Source organism: Calonectris borealis, chromosome 6, assembly GCF_964195595.1.
Source record: "Calonectris borealis chromosome 6, bCalBor7.hap1.2, whole genome shotgun sequence".
NCBI lineage: Eukaryota > Metazoa > Chordata > Aves > Procellariiformes > Procellariidae > Calonectris > Calonectris borealis.
In genome coordinates, this window is record NC_134317.1 from 33,047,754 (window position 1) to 33,064,569 (window position 16,816).

Sequence of the window (16,816 nt, forward strand, 5' to 3'; positions counted from 1 at the left end):
AGAAGTGAAGAGTTTTTGGCACAGTGGCACAATTCAATGGAGTCTTCAGTGCAGCCTTCACTCCTCAGTGTTTCCTAATTCACTCAGTTTTCTACAAAGCTTGCGAATTTTTAGCTAAACTCTTCAACAGCTGTTATAGATGTCATTCTGAGGTACCTGTTTTTCCCACATATTAATATAAAAATAATGCAGTATTCTGGATTCCGATCTGAAACTAAGTGCCTAGAAGTTGGGTCAGGAGGAAGCCAGGCTCCAGATTCTTAGCAGAACATGAGCTCCATAGTGATTTGATTTGATTTGCTAAATCAAAGTTGCTCAGAATGCAGTTTGTGCAGGTCTGTCTGCATACCTCTGAGCCCAACCCTCTACAGGCAAGCCTAAGAGGCTCACCAGCAGAGCTGTAATACCAGTTTCCAGAAAGGCATACCTAGCTGGCACTGTACTTCAGTCTAATAAGAAGTTAACATGCCACACAATGACTGCTGTTCCCACTCTGATAACTGCAATAACGTAACAGCTGGATTATTCATAGACCATTTACAAACTAAGTTCTCTGGTGCGTTGTTTGACTTAATTTTCCAATTCTTGTTTTCCTGCACTCATTTTCTGCATTCAGATGCAACCTAACTCATAGTTATCATGTAATACTGTAATGTGATTGTCATTCATTATATGGTTATCCTTGTAATATCATCGTAATATTGAAGACTGACACCATAATTCAATTCTAACAGAAAGAGGGAGGTAAAATGCATTTTCAGGTTTCCTCCACTTTATTCCTTCTCCACTTTCTAAAGAAGAACTTTGCGTTATTATCTTTTAAACACTTAAAAATTACTATAACTTCTCTGCTATGAGAGAAGCTTCTTAGATAAATATATACTTAAAGTTTTTTTGTTTAAAAAGCTTTAAGCATGTCAACCCTATTTCTGTAGATTAAGAAAAAATACATCGTGGATTGATGCGTCAAGTTAAAAGATAATTTACTCTTACTATAGGTAATTCACAAATGCTTTAAAGAATGTTGAAATACATATGTTTTTAGGATCCCCAGCACGAGGATTTTCCTGCAGAGTGGCAAGAAAAGTTGGGGGAGTTCCAAAGGATGCTTATCATGCGCTGCCTGAGACCTGACAAAGTACGTACGAAACTTCCACCTTATTCAAAAAGGTCTGTCCATCTTAGAAACGAAAAGTATTTGCAAGTCTGCATTTCAACTGTGTGTTGTCTACAACCATTCTACAGTCTATCATAAAGGAAAATAGGAATTAATGAGATTTCAAAAACACCAGCAAGTTTGAAATTGTGATGAAGGAACTTTTTAAAACAGAAGGGTAGGCCTTTAGCTTTTGTTAAGTTTCAGTGTACACACCAAAATCCCCAGAGCTTTTCTTCCTTGAAGACTGTCTTACAAACCTCGTGGCTTTCCTTTTTCACTACACCTGCTATTTTTTCTTATTTTACTTTTTTGATGGATGTCACTATCTATGGTAAATTTTGTCTGATCTAGGAAGATAATTTAATGGTAAGCAGGAGTGTAGATAATGTAGGTGCTTAAAGGTAGCTATTATTGCAGACACACAGATCCATTTTGTTCTATAGAAAGTGGTTTGAAGCAGAACTGTTCTGATTTGAGTCTGTCTAGCTGTAAGGCTTGAATGTGGCACAGATCACAATAGGTGCTCACAGTTTTGAATCTTTATTCCAAAAAAGTCAACCTTCTAAAAACCAGAATATAAGTATTTGCTTAGACATTTTTCATATATTCATAGATTAGTGGGACTACTATTAGTTCACATCTAGCCATGATAACAAAGCACATTGTCGAAGATAGGAGTTAGTATAAGCAGTTATGACTTCTGTTCCAGAGCACCTATGAAAGGAATTCTCTACACTTCATTACACAACTATCTAGCTTTATATTAGTACTCAGATGAAAATATGAATGTTTGTACCATATAAAGAAGAGAAACTTTTAGAGTCAGACTTTACACTTCACTTCTCCTGGATTTTTTTTGACTGGCAGTATGAGCTTTCAGAATGTTGGGCAGCTGGATCAGCATGGAGAGGCACTGGCGGCGGTGGTGTATACTGATGCTTGGAGACAAAGTTATCCACAAGACGCTGCCTAGTTGCGGTGACTTCTTCTTCAAAAGAGTTTATTATCCTTCTACCAGTTTTGCACTTAAAGCAAAGCAAAAGATTGAGACTTTCAATTGAGCAATTTAACTGTCCAGTTCAACTACATTCAAAACTTAGATCCTCAAAAACCCACTGATCTGCCACTAATTCTAGCTTAGAAGTCTACTTTTGGCTATGGTCAGCAATACTGCTGTCTGGTGCAGAGCAGTTTGGCAGATATTTCATATGCATACCCCCATTTGATTCAGAAACGTCTCCACCAGCCTTGCCAGAAGGGCTCAGTTTAGTGACCACTTTTGGATATGTCTAGTATACTTTTAAAGTAAGTTATGAACCTACTGTTCAGCTGTATTTTAAATCACATCAGGGAGGCAGACTTCAGTTTCATTTTCTGCTGTGTGAAGAGGCATGATCTCGCTTCTCGGGATGCACTAGGATATTGGTGCTTCAAGATGGCAGCTTGCTCTGGATCAGCCCTAGTGCATAGCCCTCCAAGCTTTGGTGACAGTATTCTTGGGGGCAAAGTGTTGCAAAAGCAGCAGCTTCAAGTTTTTTATATGCTGTACTTAGTAATGAAGTAATATTATGGCCCAGACCCCTTTTGTATCTTGGAACACTGCTCTAAATCACTCACTGTTCAGGTTAGATAACAACGTCATCTTCTCACTCTTAGTCCACCTTTTAAGATATCAGACTGCTCCCATTGCGGCATGTGATCCTATTTTTATACATTTGAGTCTGTTGTATAGGGAACTTAAATACTTAACTTTGACAGTCACCAGGTATATTTTCACAATTTGGAACATTATCAGCAAGGCAAAGATCTTATTTGTATAAACCCACCAGGAAGTAAGATGCAGAACCTTTACTGTGCCTCATCAAGGAACTTGGTTCACTTGATTCTTACTATCCTTAGGATTAGGGGTCATATATCAAAGATCAGCTGATCTTGATCAACTAGTTGAAGCAGCTGAGTTTTTTGTGCTTTTGTATGTGTCAACACTATGGCATGCACGAAATCCCCGAAGTGGGGAGGAGTAAAACTGGATAACTGTAAAACATTTGAAATGGGCTTTGAAGTTTGAAAGCTTAATAGACTGATTTACATGTAAAACTGGACATGTGAAGCAATGATCTGGTCAAATTTTGTCTTTTCACATGTGTTGTTCATCCCTCCTGAGAAAGATAGAGCTGTTCATTGTACAACTTCCCGGATTGATTGATTATTGCACCCAAGATATTTTTTTTGCTGTACTGAATTGTTGGAAAAACATTTTTAAAGGAAACAGGTTTTCCTTCAAAAGCTAGAAATAGACTACACTGAAAAGTGTTTAGGTGCAGATTTCTTAGTAATGCACATGAATCATTACTTCAGAATAAGTCATATTCTAGCCTTACACAATCACTCCTTGCTGATGCTTGGAAATCTTAGAGGTGGAAGTTCTTGTTTACATTCCAGCTTTGAAACTTATATTAAGATTGTTTGGTTAACACTTACAAGGAAGGTTCTCAGCCGTGTCATCTCCAGCATGTAGTACTCCTCCATTGTCAAGTCATCAAAGTGCTTACTAAGGGATAAAAAGCCACAGCTGTGACGTTTGGTGTGTTCCTCCCTGCAGTGTAAACCCAGAATAAGAACAGATATTAAAACCATGAAAGTTGCATTTCAAGAGGTCAGAAATCTGAACAAGACAGGTCTCTGCAGTACTTCTACTGTCAGTAGACTGTCAGTAGAAAAAGTATCATACAGATACTTCATACTTTCAAACATATGAAATAGATTTTAGTGGATCTCAGATAAAAGCTAGTTGAACTATTTCAAGGCTACTGGGTAAGATAAACTTTCAGTAGGCTTCACTCTGTGAACTGTTACAGACAAATTGGTAATTTTATAATGAGTAAGGCGATGTTGTCAAAGAAGTTTGGAGGAATACTTCAAGAACATTTTTACATCTGTGCTTACCATGGGTCATCATTTGGTTCCCAGCCCTCCAGTTCTATCAAGCAAAAGAAACATTTTACCACATCTGGTTCATTTGTATTTGGACAGTGGACAAAGCCCGCCTTTGCCATCTGCAAGTGACAGTTTAGAAGTTTAGAGCCTCATCCAACACATTGCTCATGTTCACATTAGCAAACAGTTTCTGAGAGCTTGCAAATAATGCCTTTCCCCAAAACGTCTATCAGCACAGATCAGGCTGAAAAATAAATTTTAAGTGTGAGGACTGCAAGCAGATAAATAAGCAACTAGTAAAGGAACAAGGAATAGGCTACAAGTAGTGAATGGATTTCTGCATAGCTGTGTTACTTGCAGGCTAACGGAGTGGCTTTGTTCTACCAGGTAACATCTAGTAGATGCTATGCTACACAGGCATTTCAGTAGCAGTGCATGACATCTTCCACAGCCAGGACTTTAGAAAGTATTTTCAGACAAAAAACGTAGCATAACACCATGGACATAGAGAACCTTTAAATATAAATTATGTGACCAAAATGCTACATCTTTAACTTCTATGTTTTCCTGTCACTTTAGAATCACATCTGGTCAGAACACTAAAAATTCAGTAAGTTTGTTTCAGTTATCAAACTTCACACCTTCTCAGATAACTCTTGCAGTATGACTCATCTGAGATCCAGCCTGGAATTTTCATGTGTGTGCCAAGTAGAAGTCAGGTGGATTTTTTTTTTAATGCTCAAGTCAAAGCCTGCAGGAACATATTCATTAAGTTTTCTAAAATTTAAATAATTTCAATTTCTGAATTTTAAGTAGTGGTCATTCTGCTACTTCATCCTTCCTGCTGGATGTGTACTTATTTCTTCTAATGTAGGCTTCTTTTTTATGAATGAAAATTTGCAATCAGAAAGACTACATAATACAAGAAATTAACTTTTAAGTGACAAGAACAAAAAAAATGAAAATAAGAAGAGTAACTAGATTCAATTTGTAGCTAGACTAGTGAACTGAACATGCAGAAGCCAGTCATCCTACGACAGTATTTCTGAGCAGGGAACGGAGGAAAGTTGGAGTATTCAACTTTTCATCTTCAAGCTTAGTGGAATCTCACAACTCTTCTTGAACAAGAATATACTTAACAATGACTTCACATTCAGGCACAGTATGTAAAAAATAGTCAAAATATCCATTTTCAGACTTACATTCTCCGGCGTGCACTTGCAGTTCTCTATAAAAGGCCAGTTTGTGAAGGTTTTTAAACGGTTCTCATATTCATACATATCCTTAAAATCACTCAACAGCTTGGAAGCCAAACCAAGCTCTTTCAAGAGCATCTCCATCTATAAAAGCTTGCAATTAGTATAGCCCAGAGCCTCTGTCCTGCTCTCAAATTTAAGGCATTATACTAATTGGTGACACATTGCACCTGTAAAGCAGGGTAAGTTTTAAAGTAAGTAAAAACACAGGTGAGTTTATGAGCAGGACAATCAAGAGAAATGAAGCTGCTGGAACTTTTCTTCCCCTGTGTCACATTCTGTGTGCTCGGTCACACTATGTATTTATTAACTGAAAGCACCTATGTTAATGCAGTATGAAAATTACAAATTTTATAATTGAAATGTCAAAAATGCAAGTTAAAAACTCTAGTTATGAATACAGCAATTTTACATATAAAATTTTAAAAAATATTATACTGATTGTGACCAAAGTGGTTAAATTAACATTGCCATTTGAAACCTTTAGCGTTTCTTTAATTTCGTGTTCAGAGATTAAATCTTAGTATCGTGTTTGCAAATGCTGTTGCATTTCTTTAAAGGGGAGGTGGTTATTTTAAGATACTCCAAAGTGTGTCCAGAGGTAGGATGAATGGTGATATTTAAAAGAATTATATCTGTAAGGGTTTACAGGGTCAAAGCATTAAGCTGTCATTTTATAAATTGTCTCTAATTCTGGTACAGAGCATAGTTAACTTCAGTAGGAAGTTTAAACACCAGTCTGTACAAGACTGCTGTACACGACAGTTTTCTAAGCCAAGATCTTAACACCTTTGAAAGGTGTTGCATTATGAGACTTGAAAATTGAAATCCTCTCCATAACACAGATGGAGTAAGTGCAGAAAAAAATCCCGCTTCCTATACCAGCACATTAGTCTGTCCAGATGTGGTGACAGAAATAAGATTAAGGATCATTTGCACAGGACTTCCAATTTCAACCCTCTTAGAACATCTTTTTTGCCTAGATTTACACGTGCTAAATCACTGATTCCTCTGGGACTGTAATTGTGTCAAATTTTATATGCAGGAATACTGTCCTTGAAATTTATATTAAAATGTTTAGAGTAATATGTGTTAATGCTTACACAAAAATAGGATACTTTAATTCTATTTTTCCTTTTTTTTAAGATAATACCAATGGTGCAGGAATTTATCATTCACAACCTGGGCCGTCCATTTATTGAGCCACCTCCATTTGATTTGTCAAAAGCATTTTCTGATAGTCATTCTTGCGTACCACTGATATTTATACTTTCTCCTGGTGCTGACCCCATGGCAGCCCTTCTTAAATTTGCTGATGATCAGGTATTGTAATATCTCCCTCTTTTTTAATATAGTTGATGCTTGTGTGTGTGTGCGCGCGCGCACGTGCATATGTTTGTATGAAGCAAGGAACTTTATTTAAGTAAAAGTTGAAATGCCAAAGTAAGCTCAAAAACTTGTTTTTAACTGCCTAAAAGCACGTTAAAATTGATCTCTCTGTTCTTTTTAACACAAAGCACTAATTAATGCAAGTGGTTTGTTTTGAGGAATGAATAATTTGTCTATTGTTTATAAGAAATTGTATGTTAAATATTTTTGGCATATTTTATAATGTTGTGGTGTCATGATCTATTTAATTAATTAGTTTGTGTAATCTCACATGGAAAAATGGAACAAAACCATAATGGTTTAAAAGTTCATTGTAAGGAATCTTATCTGAAAATGGTATTTTTTTTTCTAATAAGCATTATGTGTAATGTATTACTTAATTAAGAAACACTGTAGTAATATAGGACCTTAGGATCTTGGGTGGCATTTACACCTCAGAGTTCAAATATGGATTTTTGTTGGCTTTGACTGTCATTATGGCATTTAAAACAAAAAATTCCCAACAGCCTAAATCAGTTCTTATGTAGAAGAGTACTGTTATAATACTAGAAAGTTGCTGTTTTCTGGTAAGATGTATGTCTTGCATTTCCTGATTCTTATTCTGTCAGAATTCTGTGCTGTTGAGAATGACAGACATACTTCAAGTCTCCAACCACCAAGCTGCAAATGTATCCTGCGTTTTATAGTAGGTTGTCTACATCCTTAAAAGTATCCTTAAAGAGCATACTTGTCGTGGTTTAACCCGGCAGCCAGCCAAATACCGCGCAGCCGCTCGCTCATTCCCCCCCTTCCCTCCCCCTCCCCGCAGTGGGACGGGGAGAGAATCGGAAGGGTAAGAGAGAGAAAACTCGTGGGTTGAGATAAAGACAGTTTAATAGAACAGAAAAGGAAGGGAAAATAATAATAATAGTAATAGTAATAGTAATAGTAATAGTAATAATGATAGAATATACAAAATGAGTGATGCATAATGCAATGGCTCACCACCCACACTGACCGATAACCACGCCTACCATTCATATACTGAGCATGATGTCACATGGTATGGAATACCCCATTGGCCAGCTGGGCCAGCTCTCCTGGCTATGCTCCCTCCCAGCCTGTTGTGCACTTGGCAGAGCAGAGGAAGCTGAAAGTCCTTGTACTCTAAGTCCTAAGTACTCTAAGTACTAGTAGAGTACTTAGCAACAACTGAAAACATCAGTGTGTTATCAACATTCTTCTCATACTAAATCCAAAACACAGCACTAGAAAGCAATTTAACTCTATCCCAGCCGAAACCAGGACAATACTGTTTTCAGGAGTATTTTTAAACTGTCAGAATTTTACAGTTCCGGATTAAATGGATGTATAGTTGGAGCTTTTCACTGGAAGATAGATATAACGGATTTTAGTCAACTGGAATGACATGAAAAAAAAGATTTAAACTGTATTTTAAAATATACTATGCATTAAATATTTTAAGAATACATATAGATGTGAACTCTCGTACCAGAAAGTTTAGTGTATTTATGCAATATTATTTTTACTTATAATATGCTTTCTATATGCAGGGATATGGTGGTGAAAAGCTTAGTTCTCTGTCACTTGGTCAAGGCCAAGGCCCGATAGCCATGAAAATGATAGAGAAGGCAGTAAAGGAAGGAACATGGATAGTTCTGCAAAATTGCCATCTAGCAAGTTCATGGATGCCAATACTGGAAAGAGTCTGTGAGGTAAAAAATAAGTATTATCTTCTTGTTATAAATACTTTGGAAGGCATGTCTGATCCATACAGGCAACTGAAACCCAGCTTAGCATACTTCGTGATGATTCCCATTATATATTGGTAATCATCACATTGATTCTGCCTTTTTACTTCTGCCTGCCGAAATATAAAGTGCTCACAAACATGGTGGGTCTGGCCCATTCCGTGAATGGTAAATCCCAGCCACTACAAGAGTTTCTTCAGGCTAAGAGCTTTCATCATATGTCTATTGCTGCAGAAAAGCAAAGGCATGCTAAGGAATTTTACTCTTGAACAGCTATAGATTTCCAAAGAGGTGTATATTTCTTCCTTTCCACCACCCCCCCCCTTAATAAACTCAACACATTTCTGATGTATACATATTATTACTATAGCCCTTCCCAGAATAGCTGTATGACAGTAAATGCACTAAATGGGCAAAGTATACATTCCATTGCTCTTGTGATACAGAGCCTGCACTTGGTTTTGTTCGTATATTCCACAAACGTGCACAGAGAGGACAAATTTTAGTTCAAAGTACTGAAGGCTTGAATAAAAATACACCAGCTGTAGAAGGGAAGTTGTCATTCATAACTGTGACTTTCACTATAATCACATATAAGCATCTAAGAAATTAAACTTTGGACGGGTGTATTTTCCCACTTAAAAAAAAAATTTGCTTTAATAATAACATTTGATGTGTTTATTAATCTATTGTGTCTTCCAGTTGCCTGTTTTTATATGTGTTTATTGTAGGAGCTAAACCCTGATACAACGCATCCAGATTTCCGAATTTGGCTCACCAGTTACCCATCTGCCACGTTCCCAGTGTCTGTACTTCAGAATGGAGTGAAGATGACTAATGAAGCACCAAAAGGTTTACGGGCCAATATAATTCGTTCATACCTGATGGATCCAATTTCTGATCCTGACTTTTTCAACAGCTGCAGAAAACCTGTTAGTAATGTTGTATTGTAACTTTGTAAATCAATTAAAGCAGACCCTGATGACTGTGTATGTATGCTCTGGGGGGGGAAATAAACCCTCCCAAATTAAATAGTTGTCTTCCACCGCAATGAAACTTGTTTTGATTACTGGCAATAGTGAAGTAAATTTAATTTTTGTTTTATTGCTTGTCTCCTACTTCTACAATTGAGATTTTGTGGTATGGCATTAATAATACAGCTCTCTAGTTTAAAAAAAAAAAAAGTAAGACTGGGAAAAATCTTAACCACTTTTTTCATAATTAGATGTCTCTTTGCAAGCATATTTTACATTATTTTACGTTATTTTTCTATAATTAATGTAGTTCTTCTAAATGAGATCATATACTTTGCTAAATGGTCACAACTGAAAAACAAAACAAAACAAAAGTTCCTACCTAAAGGTTTTCTTTAAAGGCCTGAAATCTATCTTGATGAGAAAAAAAGTGCAGAAATATTGCATGAACCATGTTTTATAATACAATGGTGTAAAAAAAAAATTCATAGATATATGGTCTCATACACATAGTTGTATGTGTCATGTATGTTAATTACATATACATGGATATATAGCTTTAAAAATGAAATTGCTTTGAGGGTTCACACTGGTTTAAGAGCATATTTAAAACTGATGCTTATGACAATTTGATGACTTCCTGCTGAAGGCCTTTGTATGTCAAGAAAAAGCTACCCCTGACTCACAAAGAGTATGTTACCAGGGCAGGAGATGCTGGGTTTTGAGTGACTCAAAGACAGCACTGCTGTGCAGGACGTGAGAACAAATGAAACCGTTTAAACCAGCCATGAATTATTAATGGTGTTGCATTTGGTTTTTAGGCTGAGTTCAAGACATTGCTATACGGCCTCTGCTTCTTCCACGCGCTGGTGCAAGAAAGACGGAATTTTGGGCCTTTGGGTTGGAACATTCCATACGAGTTCAATGAGACCGACCTGCGCATCAGTGTGCAGCAGCTGCACATCTTCCTTGACCAGTACGAGGTAGGGCAACCTCTCACAGTGGGTCCCGGTCCTTGCTTGCACTTTCTAGGACTGTTAGTGCATGTACCAACGCAGGCTGAGTGCTGCCACAGCAACAGTTTAGTGGGGGCAGTGAATTAGAAACCAAAGTATACTGGCAACAGTGCTAACCACATTCATTTTAAGTGGTTAGTGTACCATGATCAGTATATAACTAATGTGGGAAACTTTCAAATTATAATTTAGAAGTTCTGCCATGCAAAACAGAGCGGTGTTTGTTCCATATATAGTTGCCTTATTCATTGGAATCTTATCCTGTCTTTAGGCAGGAGCTGTGGATTCAGCTCTTGGCAATGTTACTGCAAGCTGTAAAATGTACTAAAACACTTAATTGCTAACTGTTATTTACTCAATGATAGGGATAATACTAGACCTTGGACTGTGGCAGATTAATAACAACCTTGATCTATTTGTGTAAATTTGGCAGATGGTGTTTCCTTCCCTGTTTGCAGAGCTAGGCAGTGTTTCATGGAAGCCTCTCTGGAATTTGCTAGCAATGCGTGACTCTTCTTTATGTTCCAGCTTCCTAAGCAAGCCACTATAGCCAGAATCTGTTCAAGTTATGGCTGGGGCAGGAAGGGGGTATTATTTTCAAACCACTGTCAGCCTGGAGTGTTTTTGGTTATCAGTGTGGTTAAGAGGTAGATTGCGTTTTAGCATGAGAAAGCAACTTCACGAGGGTGTGTGCTGCTTCTCCTGCAGGCGAGTGAAGGGGGGGGGGCTGAGAGGGATGTCTTCCCATTATATGACCAAAGCTTATGAGCAAATGTAGTGCCTAGCAGGGAGGGAAGCATTTTTTTTTACCTGAAATATAATAATTTGTATGTAGTAAACAGATTTCTGGGTACTTTTTTTTGACTGGTCTGCTTTATTCCAGTTCGCAGCATATTACCCACTCTTGCCCTGACTTCCTGGAAAGAATTTCAATCTTACCATTCATAATTTGTTCCTTTTATGCACCTAAGAGGAGTCCAGCTTCTCCCAACCTCAAGACTTTAAGCATGTTTGATTTTATTTTCTAAAAAAAAAAAAAATAAATAAAATTTATGAGCACAGCTATGGCCCTGTGACAGCATACATTTATTTTAGAAGTATGTATAGTCAAACAAGTAGAAATAATTTTGGAAAAGTTTTCCATAAACTCGTACTCAGAGAGTTCCACCTGCATTACTATGGATATTTTTTGGTGCCATTATTCTTCAAAAGAAGCAATGCTGGATGACTTGGTGGATGATTATTAAAGTATTTGAAGATCGGGAGATCAATGGTACAAGCATGAACTAGCAGAAGTAAATAACAGCTTTTATACTTTCCAGAGAGAATTCTGGATGACTTCCAAATAAATTACAATGATACCAGTATGGCTGTCCAGAGAAGTGCTAGGCTGCAGTTCAGATCATTGTCTTGCTTTTTTTCAGGAGGTGCCATATGATGCTCTTCGCTATATGACTGGAGAATGTAATTATGGTGGCAGAGTCACTGATGACTGGGATCGGCGTACGCTCCGTAGTGTTCTAAACATGTTCTTTTCCTCGGAAATCATTACAAATGTAGATTATAAATTTGATCCAAGTGGCCTCTATTTTGCTCCTCCTGAAGGAGATGTAAGTATCCCAGAACAACAGAATTATTTTTAAAAAAAATAGATCTTTACTCACATTGATATGTGCATCAGTGCTTACCGCTGTCATTGCTCACTTTTGTGGCTTAATCTCACGTTCTAGTAGGACTTATTTTGTGACTTCTAAGAAACAGAAATGATGTAAAAAACCACCCCAATTACTACCAAATAAATTGACTTTGCTCTATGTGAGTCAGCACACTTAGGGGACAATAAGGGAGAAACCCAGCCTGCTGAAGTTAAAAGCATTATAAAATAGGCATAAGAGAATTAGTTGATCATATCTGCTGGAGGTAGAAAGGACATAGTAATCAGCTTAATTTATCACACAGGAGGGTTATGTTACACATCAGCAAAATGCCTTCAGACACTTGGCAAGCAGTGGGCCCAGAAAGGGGCTGCAGCCCCTTGTGCTAGGTATCTTATTTTGTAAGAGAATTTCCAACAGCTGTCAGAAATTTTTTAAGGAAAGCCAATCCTGATTTCAGGGGAAGAGGATGGACCAAAGGAATTTGTGAGGCAGTCAGCCCCTGTATTTCCTTTTGTATCTTAGTTTACACACTGTATTCGTTACACTAGGAAAGTTTGTAGTGGTTTTGAGACACAGCTTGCAGCCTGTCATGGGCTGTTTCTGCATCTCCTTTTAAGTCCAGAGTATTTTTTTTCCCCTTTTTTCAGTACCAAAGCTATATTGAATATACGAAGACACTTCCACTGAGTCCTTCCCCAGAGATATTTGGAATGAATGCAAATGCTGATATTACCAAGGATCAGTCAGAAACGCAACTGCTATTTGATAACATTCTTCTTACACAGGTATGTAAAGAGTAAGAGTCACACACCATTTTACCATAACTTTCTACTCTGTCTCCACATGAGTATGTTCAGATTTTTTTTCAGTTTTTATTGTACCTTATTGTGTTGTATCTCCATTCGGGTGAAATTACTGTTCCATTTAAGAATCTTTTAAAGTTTTTTTTGTTTTGTATTTTTCCTGTCTGTCTTCCTAAGGAAACACAGCTTCTGTGATCATACAAGCAGTTTGCATTATCTTCTACTCCCCCCAACTTTTAACAATTTTCAACTTCTTGGCCAGTATCAGTCCAGTTTGTAAGCCAGGTACAATCTAGGGATACTATAGTTCCTGTAAACTTCATGAGGAAAATGAAGAGCTGAATATAGGGAGCAGGAGGGACACGGAGGGACAGTGAGACAGAACTTGGTGAGACAGAACTGCTCTCTGCCATTTGGCAGCACCTGGCCAGCCAATGGTGCTGATGGGAATATCAGAGATGGGGGGAGAAAGATTGGTTTACAGTGGAAGCAGGATTTCAGCAAAAAAAATAGAGGAGGACATAAATCTGTAGGAAACCAGATTTTGTTAGTTCTAAGTTAAAAACTTATTGCAAAATACAGGAAATTCTGAAACAAATTAATTTCAATCACGGGGGAGAGGGTTGGGACTGTAATGATCTTTTAAACAATGACTTTATAAAAGCTCTATTTTCTTGCATTTTAACTACTCACTCTCCTAAGTCCTCTTTCTTTTTCTCAAAATAAATAAGAATTTTTGGCTCTCTCTAGTCTCGGGCATCTGGTGGTGGTGCAAAATCCACAGATGAAGTTGTTAATGAAGTCACAGGTGACATCCTGAGCAAACTTCCTGCAAATTTTGACATTGAAGCAGCAATGAGAAGATATCCAACCACTTATGCTCAAAGCATGAATACTGTGCTTGTCCAAGAGATGGGACGCTTTAACAAGTTGTTGCAGACAATACGGGACTCCTGTGTTAACATCCAGAAAGCAATAAAGGTGAGCTGAAGATGACGTTTAAAGGCATATACCTAGAACCTAGACTTAATCTGTGAGCCATTAATGCAAGTACCTTAGAGAACTGACCCTGAAGTCCGATTCAGGTTGGTCAGTCAAATACTTTAAAGAATCCAGATTCGAAACTGATTTATTGATCCGTATCTTAAAACTGATAGGAGTACAAGGGAATATAAAAGTACTATTGCACCTACTGCAGAGAAACCAAAACAGGAAGATTTTAACTACAGATTTGCTAGCAAGTAAGACAAGCAGCAACTAGGTTCACATCTGTTTTTCTGCCTCACTGGCATGAAAGACTGAAGCACCTCATACAATTTCTTATAGATCAAAGCAGATCTCCTCAACACCTCAAATTAGCAAATTACTGCCGGTGAGGATTCCAGTTAAGATATCAGAGTCTAAAGTCAATGTTTGATCTTGTCGTGGTTTAACCCTAGGCAGCAACTAAGCACCACACACCTGCTCGCTCACTCCCCCCACCTCCGGGGGAGAGAATCGGGAGGGTAAAAGTAAGAAAACTCGTGAGTTGAAATAAAGACAAGTTAATAATTGAAATAAAATAAAATAATAACAATAATAATAAAAATAGCAGCATATACAAAGCAAGTGATGCACGATGCAATTGCTCACCACCCGCCGACTGATGCCCAGCCAGTCCCCGAGCAGCGATCGCTGCCCCCTGGCCAACTCCCCCAGTTTATATATTAAGCATGACGTCATATGGTATGGAATACCCCCTTGGCCAGTTGGGTCAGCTGTCCTGGCTATGCTCCCTCCCAGCTTCTTGTGCACCTGGCAGAGCATGAGAAGTTGAAAAGTCCTTGACCACTGTAAGCACTACTTAGCAACAATTAAAACACCAGTGTGTTATCAACATTCTTCTCATACTAAATCCAAAACACAGCACTATGCCAGCTACTAGGAAGAAAATTAATTCTATCCCTGCCGAAACCAGGGCAGTTCTCAGTAGGAATCAAAAGCTACAGCTGTGCAAAATACAGAAAAATGCAGGAAAATGTCAGTTTGGGTAATTTTTATTTATCCTATTATAGCTTAAGGCTGATGAGACATTTAAAAAACCCAAACAAATAAACAAACAAACCACAAACACCACTCCTCTCCCTGTTAAAGCCAAACTACAAGCTGAAAAGTCTGCCACTTTAGGATAAGGCACTTGCAGCAATGTTGCAAAGTTTTGAGGAAACTTTAAATAATAATAAAAAAGAGCATTTACACTAAGTAAAACTCAGAAGTGCTCTGGGAAGACCATGTTTCTGAGGAAGGATGTCAAGGGAGAATTTTCCAGTATGGGCACTTTTCTCCAAAAGCAGCTATGGATCTTCTCCCTGACCAATCTAGTGACTAACTACCAGATCAGACAGAAGACCGCAGTAACTTTTTATGAAATCCATTATGTCTATTATTCTTATTTTCAGTGTTGCTCCTGTCTGAATTAGCTAGAAGTTCGTAACATCTGTTGGACAGAGAGCTATGTCAATTTTTAATTGTTAAAGCAAGCCTTAGGCCAAGTACTTTGACATCTTCCTTTCCAAAATTTCTTTTAGGGGCTAGTAGTGATGTCCACTGAACTGGAAGAAGTGGTAAACAGCATTCTGAAAGGCAAAATTCCAGGACTATGGATGAGTAAGTCTTACCCAAGCCTCAAGCCTCTGGGCAGCTATGTGACTGACTTCCTTAATAGACTGAAGTTCATAGAGGTGAGCACACCCCATTTACACAGATTTGTTCAATGCTGCTTATTGGTTTTGTCTGTTGATGTCTGGTGACATCTCCACAAGTGCACACACACACAAATTACTTCCACTGAATAAATGACAGGTAAAGTTCAGTTCATTTGTGCATTCGTATAGCTGTTTGCTCATCACAGCATCTAACGAAGGACTACATTTTGCCACATACCCTACACCTCACAAAGAGAGCTGCAGTATGTCAGTAATACTGTATGACAGAATTGGCCTTCTGAAGTGAATTTACTAAGGGCCTCTTAAACTGCATCTAGATCTGGTGGTGGTAACGAAGTTAATTAAAATGAGGAAACTACTGTTGAGTTTCTTTTCCAGTGAGCAAACTTAGATTAGTAAAACACTTTAACACAAAATCTTATGTTAAAGTCAAATAGCAAGCTTTCAGTAGAGTGCTAGAGAAGAAAGCTGGGTGAGTTAGGGAGAATCAGGGGGGCTCCTTCACCTGTAAAAGTGCAGATTCCCAAAACTGACTTTAAATGAGTAGTATCTAGAGTCTCAGCACCATTCTGTGGCTTAGTAACCTCAATCAATTGAAGAAAACCAATTTCACAGCAGGTTGCCTACTCCATACCTGTTTTAAGAACAGGTCCCAAGATAGACAAAAGATCTAGGAACAAAAATTGTAAGTAAATTAAAAAAAAAATTAAAAGAAAAAAAAAAAAATCAAAAGCAGCATCCAGTTTCAGGTCTAGAAGAATATTCACGAAAGCTGCATTTCCAGAGAACCTCTATTTTGTTTTTGGACACACATCACCCAGTCCACACACCTGAGTAACTTCCACTTTCATCTGTAGCAAGCCTGACAGCAGTATGTGTAAAGAACAAAAGTGCCATTTCTTGAACAGAATCCAGGACAGAAATTAAACTTGTACAAACGGAAAACTGCCAGTAGCTATGAGGATGATTTTTTATTTCTTGGGAGGAAAATTACTTACTAGTAGAGACAACTAGTTTACTTGTCTTCATTGTAATGCTCTGCAGTGGATAATTGTAGCAAAATTTTTTCAGACATTATTCATAACTGATGTTTGCAACAATGAGAAAAAGGTCTTCCTGCATGCAGTAAATATTCACCATTGCAACAGACCTCACATATATTACAACC

General features: G+C 37.7%; 2 protein-coding genes across 2 annotated transcripts in view; one reads left to right on the forward strand and one right to left on the reverse strand.

Moving 5' to 3' along the window:
* The window catches only part of DNAH7 (dynein axonemal heavy chain 7), a 123,086-nt gene that overhangs the window by 102,770 nt on the left and 3,500 nt on the right, over positions 1-16,816 (forward strand). The window contains exons 53-61 of the mRNA XM_075153630.1: positions 1,046-1,138; positions 6,499-6,675; positions 8,295-8,456; positions 9,224-9,424; positions 10,288-10,449; positions 11,907-12,092; positions 12,788-12,925; positions 13,694-13,924; positions 15,511-15,663. Coding sequence (XP_075009731.1) covers positions 1,046-1,138; positions 6,499-6,675; positions 8,295-8,456; positions 9,224-9,424; positions 10,288-10,449; positions 11,907-12,092; positions 12,788-12,925; positions 13,694-13,924; positions 15,511-15,663 — 1,503 coding nt within the window. The remainder of the gene's footprint in view (positions 1-1,045; positions 1,139-6,498; positions 6,676-8,294; positions 8,457-9,223; positions 9,425-10,287; positions 10,450-11,906; positions 12,093-12,787; positions 12,926-13,693; positions 13,925-15,510; positions 15,664-16,816) is intronic.
* Positions 1,996-5,436, reverse strand: LOC142083736 (baculoviral IAP repeat-containing protein 5.1-like). Its single transcript, XM_075153628.1, has 4 exons — positions 5,299-5,436; positions 4,106-4,215; positions 3,641-3,755; positions 1,996-2,184 (listed from the first exon to the last, which is right to left on the reverse strand). The coding sequence occupies exons 1-4, from the start codon at positions 5,434-5,436 to the stop codon at positions 1,996-1,998; spliced, it is 552 nt and encodes a 183-aa protein (XP_075009729.1).